Raw genomic sequence first — 8,572 nt, forward strand, 5'->3', positions numbered from 1 at the left:
GTGAGCACAGCGCTGGGTGGCAGGCACTAGGAGAGGAAAACTAATGCAATCAGTAATCACGGGCCTTCCAGCCCTTTGGACAAGCTCCCTGGCCTTAGCTTCCTCAGCAATCATGATATCTCCAAAAAATGTGTCCCCCTAAAGAGAGTGGCCAAAATAGGACAGCAGGAGTCTGAGAAGCAAAGTCTGGCGTTGTTCCCCACTGTCCAGGAGAACGTGAGAGACCCTGAAACTCGGGGATAAGGGGACAGAGACATCCTTGTGACTGTAGGAAGACAGACGTGGTTCCTCAGGCCTTGGGTCTAGATGAAATAATGTAATACTAATATTTTAACCTAATACGTGTACTGTTTCATTCAGTCCTCATGCAAACTCAGCAGGACGGGTTTTATTATCACGTCCATTTCACAGAGACAGAACCCAAGTTCAGAGGGTTCAGTCAGCCTACTAGTAAGTGGGGAGCCAGAGTTTGAACCCATGTCTACTGGCTCCAGTGTCCATGCTGTGGCCGCCCTGCATACTGCCTCTTGGCACTCCTTGAGACTCGCCACCTCGCTCTGGGCTGAGTGCTGCTCACCCAGCACCTCTTGGTCTAACACCCCTGGAGACTGAAGTTATGGGCTTTTCTCTAAATGAAGAACTGGCCTCTGGGGTGTACATCAGTCTTTGGTGAATTTAGTCATGGTGAGTCTGTAGTTCACCTGTGTGTGTCCTGCTAAAGTTCAGGTCTGGGCCAGAGAGGGACTGGACTCTGGTACATAGTTAGTTTTGCAGGATTGTGTCAACTTGGGTGCCCTTTGGAGGGCTGCTGACCAGCCTTTCCTGGCAGCCCTATCTCTGGGCACCATCTTCCTGCACTTGAGTTGGGCACGTGAACCCTTTTGCTGTTCCTGGAACCAGAACTTCAGTGTCTTCTCTCCCCTGCAGCTGGAAGGTGGAGGGTGTCTGTCCCAGATGCCTCATCACTCTTTGGGAAACCTAAATGGGGCCTTTTTTCCATCCTGACTCCTTTCTTCCCTATCCAGGCAGCTACTGGGTCAGGGACAAGCGGCTGCCCACCTGCTCACTCAGCCAGGCTCTCACCTATTTCCTGGACATCACCACCCCGCCAACCCAGCTGCTGCTCCAAAAGCTGGCCCAGCTGGCCACGGACGAGGCTGAGAGGCAGAGGCTGGAGACCCTGTGCCAGGTGAAGGTCGGGGCTGGTGGGTGAGGCAGGAGCAGGGTCCCAGAGTCGGGGGCATCCTGAGCCTAGAGCTGGTCTTTAACCTCCAAGGGGAATCCACCGCAGCTTCCCAAAGTGCGATTTGTCAAAGGCTGGGAGGAAGTCAGGCACCCTCTCCTGTCCCATCTCTAGGACATAGTTGTGTCAAGTGAACTGAATTTTTTTGAATGTCTGCAGCATGCAACCAAAGTGCACTTCCTCAGAAATGAGCTAGAAAAGGAGAGCCACTCTGTCTTTTATTCCCCACACCTGGAACAAGCCTGGAATTTAGGAAGTGTTGGAGGATGGATGGTGTGGATGAATGGATAATGGACATAGTAACAGATGGGTAGTTGAGTTAATAAATGAATGAGAGAATGCATTAACTCACCTGCAACTTTCTAGACCCAAGTCTTTGCAAAAGGCACTGAATTTCATTATTACCGTCACCATTATCGCTAATTATCTTGATTCCAGCCACCTCCACTGCCATTATCCTGTGGCTGCACTGCACTAACCTGGCACACATTTTCTCACTTAATTCTCACAACATCCCCATGAGGTAGGTTGTGAGAATTAAGTGAGAAAATAAGTAATGAGGACAAGATCCCACAGATAGTAAGGGCATTCGGTCAAGATTTGAACCCAGGTCTGTATGATTCTGAAGCCCTTCCCCAAATTAGATTAGAATAAAGATTTGACACCTGCCCACAAGTTGCTGACAGTAAAGTTCTAAGCAGACAAGTTAGAGAAATGCTACTCATTGGCCTGAGCTCCTCCAGGACAGGAACTTTTTCCTCTCTAGCTCGGTATTCTCAGCACCGTGGACAGCACCTGGTTCTTTGAAGTGTTTGCTGTGGGAGTGAATGAATGAATACTGGATTGTGACAGCCTCTTCCCTCTGTGTGGGGCAAACGCCCTGAGACACTCATATTGCCCTTGGCTTTCAGCCGTCTGATTACAACATGTGGAAGTTCACCAATAGCCCCACCTTCCTGGAGGTGCTGGAGGAGTTCCCGTCCCTGCGGGTGCCCGCCAGCTTCCTGCTCTCCCAGCTGCCTGTCCTGAAGCCCCGGTACTACTCCATCAGCTCCTCCAGGGACCACACACCCACGGAGATCCACCTCACTGTGGCCGTGCTCACATACCGCACCCGAGGTAAGGCTGGGGCAGAGGCTGTGGAGCGGCCCAAGTCTGCTACTTACGGGGCAGCTGTTCAACATCTCTGAGCTTTGGTCTCCTCATCATTAAACACCCACCTTCCAGAGTTGTTAACAGCGATAGGAGGAGTGTGGGAGAGACTACCATGAACCAGGCACTGAGCTAACGTCTTTGTGTATGTGTGATCGGTAACCATGTGAGACGGGAGCTGTGTGCATTTCACTGGCGAGGAAACTGAGGCACAAAGAGGTTAAGCCACAGGTTCAAAGTCACCCTGGTAGCAGGTAGAGAACTGAGATGCAAACCCAGGTAGTCTGACTGCTGAGTCCAAGTTCTTAACCACCATACTCCTCTCTACTGTCCAACTCCTGTTGGGACAATTTAATGAGATCAGATGTGGGAAGTACCCAGTACTTAGTGGGAGCCCAGCGATTCTTAGTCTTCCTGATAGTCCAGCCTGAATACAGGGGTGATTCTGCCTTGATTGTTCAGTCATTCACTCACTCATTCAGCGATGATTTATTTCATACCTCTTTATGCCTGGCACCACGGTGGGTGTGGAAATACAGCACACATAGACCCTGCCCTCATGGAGCTTCCCATCTAGAGGGAACAATGAAGAGAGACTCATAGAAATAGACAGTTGTCATTGTGTAGGTGCTAAGAAGGAAAGTGCAGGGTGCTGTGAGGGCAGAGGATGGGGGATGGACTAACATACACGGGGAAGTCCCAAACCTTGTCCAGCTGGGCTTGGCTCCTCCACTGGATGAAACATGCCCCTGCCCTCTCTCCGTAACTGAGCATTGCCTGGGTTGGCAAAGCTGGGGAGCTGGCTCACACCTCAGAGCCCTTCGTGCTCTGAGAAGCACAATCACACAGTTCCTGAAAACTGGGCAGAGACTCTCTTTGCTAGAGGACATCTGCAGAGGCCACGTCTCAATCCTCAGACCAGGAGAGGAGAAGTGGGCACATCCTCTGAGAGCAAGGTTCCATCCAGAGGAGAACCAGCGGGACTTCTCGAGTTGGTTGAAGGTCCCCTTAAATGCTGGGCCATTGGGAAGGGAACCTGGGGTTTCCACAAGCCCAGGAGGGGCCACTGGGGGAGACAGAGATGGAAGAGCAGACCGGAAGGCTCAGCAGCTTGTCCGTCACCCAGGGTTCCTACCAGCAAGGGCTGTACTCCTGAAGACACTGCGAGGAAGTGACTGTGGTCACCCTGAGGGGCCACTTTGTGCTACTGTCATCGGAGCTAAGTGATGGGCTGGGAGGGTCCCTGGAGAAACGCTTGGAAGGAGCATCAGAGTAGGAGTTAGGGAAGCTGAGCTGTGACCTGATTCTACTGCTACCCGAGTGACCTTGTACAAGTCACCGTCCCTCTCTGAGACTCAGTTTCTGCAGTGGCACAAGGAGAGCCTTGCACACTCTCTGAGTCCCTTTCAGCTTTTGCCAACTCTGGGCGAATAGAGGGTGGAACTCAGAACCAGGAGAAAAACATTCCCTTGAGTAAAGCCTGCAGAGTGCCTGAGCGGGCAGTTCAGGGAGGTGCGTCAGTGTGGGAGGAGCCACTGAGAAGGTTCACGCAGGGGTGGGAGGGACGATGCTATTCAAGTGTGCGCTGTCCTTGCAGACGGCCAAGGTCCCCTGCACCACGGCGTCTGCAGCACATGGCTCAGCAACCTGAAGCCCCAAGACCTGGTGCCCTGCTTTGTGCGAAGGTAAGCACCCCTTCCACTGTGTCCATCACGGGACCGCTGGCCCCGGGGAGTACTGGGTTGAAAGGGAGGAATCTGGGGTTTAGATGCCACCCTGGGCCCCTTGGCCCTTAAAGAAGGCACTAGGGTCACACTGGGCCTCTCCGTTCTAACCCCCTGTGGTAGAGCATGGCCAAGTCTCTAGCAGGGACAGAGGTGGCAGCGGTGTTGGGGCCCAGAGGACAATGAGGCTCAGCCTTTTTCAGAGGGACCCCAGGGCAAGGTGATGGTGCGCCTGGACCGGGGACATGAAACAGCCCGCAGGATGTGGGAAATCAACTTTGAGCTCGCTGTCTTCTCCACCCTGCAACACTACCGCCCCCGGCCACATCCCCAGCTCCCCAGCCCCTGTCCTGCGTGTGCATCCGACCCAGGGTGTCTGAGGACGGGGCCTCTTTCCTTCTGTCCCCTTCAGTGCCAGCGGCTTCCAGCTCCCCGAGGACCCCTCCCACCCTTGCATCCTCATCGGGCCTGGCACGGGCATCGCCCCCTTCCGCAGTTTCTGGCAGCAGCGGCTGCATGATGCCGAGCACAAAGGTACAGCTGGAGGATTTTTGAGGGTGCAGAGGGGGTACCAGGTGGTGCCCAGCACCTGCCTGGGAGTAGAACTGAAGCTGTAGCCACCCCGCAGATGTTTCCTGGCCCCTCTCCCAAGTTTGCCTCAGCCTGTATGGACAAAGGATGTGAATGCCCTGGGCCTCAGTTTCCTCATCTGTAAAGTGGGGACAGTACTAGATAGCACGTGGGTATGAAATGGGATTCTAGTTGGGTGCACAGCTCGGCAGGCCTTGAAGCAGGTCCCGCCCGCCCTCTGGTGGCCACCCTGGTAACTGCAGCCTGCTGGGTCTTGCAGGTCTCCAGAGTGGCCGCATGACCCTGCTGTTTGGGTGCCGCCGCCCAGATGAGGACCACCTCTACCGGGAGGAGATGTTGGAGATGACCCGGAAGGGGGTGCTGCATGAGGTGCACACAGCCTATTCTCGCCTGCCTGACCAGCCCAAGGTAAATGCTGCAGCTGCCCGTGCAGTGGGTGGAGCCTTAAAAGCACAGACTATGGTGGGTGCCTGGCTCCCCACAAGCCCCTCACTTCTCTGAGCCTTCACCTCCTCAGCTCTAAAATGGAGGCGATTATACAGTCACCAGAGTGGCGCTGTGAAGCGATTATGTTCACTCTTCCAGGAGAAGAGACGGGCCCTGAGACGTTCAGTGCTAAGTCAGAGTCACATGTGGGTCAACCCCCAGTGCCCAGCCTGCTGAAGGTCCTCCCCCGGCATGTACAGCTGTCGGGGGGAGAGGTGGTCCAGGTCGGCTTCACGCTCAAGCACAGCAAGGCTGGGGGGCAGCCGCTGCTCCCGGCACGGCCCGCTGACTGGCTCTGCTGTGCCGGGGAGTACTTTGCCCCATGAGCCTGGGGAGTCGGAAAAGACTGTTGGCTCAGCCTTTGTGAACTGATCCCATTGGGCTCCTCCCAGACCTGGTACTCCGTGCCCAGTGCCAGGGTCACTGGGCATCTTGTGTGGAGCAAGAGCAGAGAGTCCCCACTTGACTCCAGGACTTCTGTGTAGCTGGGGAGCCCTGCTCTGAATTACAGGGGGATCTCAAGGACAGAGATTCCATTTTCTGGGGTGTAGGCAGGTGGGCCTCAGAGCTCCGGGCAGGGTAAGTGGCTTGATTGATGCCTCTTTGAAGCACGGTGAATTCAGAGCAAATCAGGGAGCCCCACTAGAGAGTCAGCTCCTCCAGGGCATGGCTGTGGCCAGTGTTCGCCTCTCCAGCCCCAGCCCAGGCCTGGGCCGGGCAGGGCACCAGTGCACCTCCTCATCCCGAGCCTGGTCCCCGTGCAGGGCCCTGGCCAGGAGGGTGCTCACCCCGCCGCCCCTCGTACCTCCTCCTCACCTCCCCGTGGCCAGCAGGCCTGACCGCAGCCTTCGCCCCCATCAGTGGGGGCCTGGACCCACCACCTCCTCTGGTTTCAGGTCTACGTTCAAGACATTCTGCGGCAGCAGCTGGCGGACGAGGTGCTCCGCGTGCTCCACGAGGATCAAGGCCACCTCTATGTCTGCGGGGACGTGCGCATGGCCCGGGATGTGGCCCGCACCCTGAAGCAGCTGGTGGCCACCGCGCTGAGCCTAACTGAGGAGCAGGTGGAGGACTACTTCTTCCAGCTTAAGGTAGGGCCGCTGGTGTGTGGGCTCGGGCCGCAGGTCAAGGACACGGGCCAGGGAGCCAGGGCCAGGGGAGTCAGGCTCAGAACGGTCTGGGCTCAGAGGAATCCTAGAGGTGGCGGGAGGTCAGGGCTGGTCGGGCTGTTAGAAGGCCTAACTGTACATCCTGGTCTGGTTGCTCAGTTAAACAAAGGCAAACATGTTGATTTTTTTTTTTTAAAGCAGATATTCATTTTTAATTTTTATTTATTTATTTATTTATTTTTGGCTGTGTTGGGTCTTCGTTTCTGTGCGAGGGCTTTCTCCAGTTGCGGCAAGCGAGGGCCACTCTTCATCGCGGTGCGCGGGCCTCTCACTATCGCGGCCTCTCTTGTTGCGGAGCACAGGCTCCAGACCCGCAAGCTTAGTAGTTGTGGCTCACGGGCTTAGTTGCTCTGCGGCCTGTGGGATCTTCCCAGACCAGGGCTCGAACCCGTGTCCCCTGCATTGGCAGGCAGATTCTCAACCACTGCGCCACCAGGGAAGCCCCCATGTTGATTTTTCTACAAGACTCTCAGGGCCCCTGACAGGCTGCTGTGCATCGTGGCACTTCAAGACTGGGAGAAAGTACACGGCATTTCCCAACCATATTTATCTCAGAGCCCACATTTCCTGGAGCACCTTGTAGGACAAGCACTGGACAGGCTTTAGCGTCCATCATAAAGCTTGGGGAGATGCTTTGGTGGTCCACGCCAGAGCAGGTGTTCATGAGAGTTACATAGTCTGAGATTCAAGAATAATCTAAGCGTGACAGTTGAGAAGGAAAATGGCTCATGAGTGTAGCTGTGATGGGGAAGCAGGGGGACCCCTGGGGCTTGTCCCAGCTTGGACCTGATGAGTGAGAGGTGGCTACGCCAACAGACCTGACACCTTGGTCTCTGTTTTCCCTTAAAGAGCCAGAAGCGCTATCATGAAGATATCTTTGGTGCTGTATTTCCCTATGAGGTGAAAAAGGATGGGGCAGCGGGGCTGCCCAGCAATACCAGAGCTCCAAGCGCCCACAGGAGAAGTTAAAGCTGCCACCGTAGAATTTAAGGATGGCGCCAACTCTCGATTTTCTGAGGTCACAGAACTGGGCATATTGGAGGGAGATTATATCCCCAAGCCTCACATCTTATTTCCCCATATCCTTCCCTCTCAAACCCTTTACTTGACCTGCTACCCAGTAGCAGCCTGGACTGAGTGAGCCCCTTCCCGGGGTGATGGAGAGATGGGCCTCCCCGGTCCCTTGGAGACTAAATCTGCAGTGCCAGGCCTGGCCAGTGGGTGAGAAGGATGGAACTTCCTTGATTGCATCACTTGGGTGACCACCAGGAGGCGCTGTCACGTCACTCTGTATTTAGCTGCCCGTGTACAGTTATTTATGCCTCTGTATGTAAAAAAAACAAACCGCAGTCTGCCTCTTGAGCCTTCCTTGTATGACTCCTTGATGGAGATATTTATACGAAATGCATTTTATTTTAACCACATTGTATGTGTGTGTGGGTGTTTTGTAGGGAAAGCAGCCTTAAGCTCTACAGAGTTGGGGTCTGGGGGGTGCCAGAGCCTGGACAAAAATCCCCCACAAAGGGACATATCAGCGTGGCCCCATTGCTCCTCTGAAATGCCCACCGGGTATGGGGACAGCACACGGAGTTCTGTGCACATCTGAAGACCCGTGATGGGGGTGAGGAAGCACAGGCCGGCCTGCGGGCATGAGCTGCATCTCACACAGGAGGCGTCTCACATGGGGCGTGGCAGGGGTGCAAGGCTGCCAAGTCTTTAGCGAAGGCCTAGACCACAGCCCGGTCTTTGGCAGTCGCCGCCTTTTGCTCTGGGGCTGCCTGTTTCGTGAAAGTGTGGCCAGTAATGATTTGGGCCCTGGGTGACAGCACAGGTGAGGCTGGGCTGCACGTCAATGACTTGGCAGTGAGGGAAGGACACACATCTTTCACGGGGAAGGCTTCTCAAGGGACTGAGCCCGGTGAGAACAAGGAAAGAACTCAGCCAGGGGCTAAGTGAGGGTTTGGCAAAATCTGGCTCCCAGCTTGGGTTGGGCCTCTGTTTCACTGGCTCCCCGGCCCATTCCTCCCCTCCACCACTCCTGCTCGGGTGGGGTAGTGGGGAGAAAGGGGCATGCGACCTCAGTGTCCCAGCGACGCATCTGCACAACAGTCCCCTAGACCAGTGCCTCTCACACTCCGGCACGCAGCAGACCACCTGGGATCTTGTTACGTCGCAGACGCTGAGGAGGTCCGAGGCAGGGCCCGGGA

The 8,572-nt window shown here is 55.3% G+C and overlaps 1 protein-coding gene across 2 annotated transcripts in view; it reads left to right on the plus strand.

The window, feature by feature from the left end:
• Window positions 1–7,789, plus strand: part of NOS2 (nitric oxide synthase 2) — a 31,871-nt gene extending 24,082 nt beyond the window's left edge. For both annotated transcript variants that reach the window (XM_061175121.1, XM_061175122.1), the window contains exons 20-26: window positions 1,026–1,189; window positions 2,155–2,362; window positions 3,993–4,080; window positions 4,532–4,653; window positions 4,970–5,118; window positions 6,093–6,287; window positions 7,215–7,789. In XM_061175121.1, coding sequence (XP_061031104.1) covers window positions 1,026–1,189; window positions 2,155–2,362; window positions 3,993–4,080; window positions 4,532–4,653; window positions 4,970–5,118; window positions 6,093–6,287; window positions 7,215–7,334 — 1,046 coding nt within the window. In that variant the 3' untranslated portion in view covers window positions 7,335–7,789. The remainder of the gene's footprint in view (window positions 1–1,025; window positions 1,190–2,154; window positions 2,363–3,992; window positions 4,081–4,531; window positions 4,654–4,969; window positions 5,119–6,092; window positions 6,288–7,214) is intronic.
• The last annotated feature ends 783 nt before the right edge of the window (window positions 7,790–8,572 follow it).

Source organism: Eubalaena glacialis, chromosome 19 (assembly GCF_028564815.1).
Source record: "Eubalaena glacialis isolate mEubGla1 chromosome 19, mEubGla1.1.hap2.+ XY, whole genome shotgun sequence".
In the NCBI taxonomy this organism is placed as follows: domain Eukaryota; kingdom Metazoa; phylum Chordata; class Mammalia; order Artiodactyla; family Balaenidae; genus Eubalaena; species Eubalaena glacialis.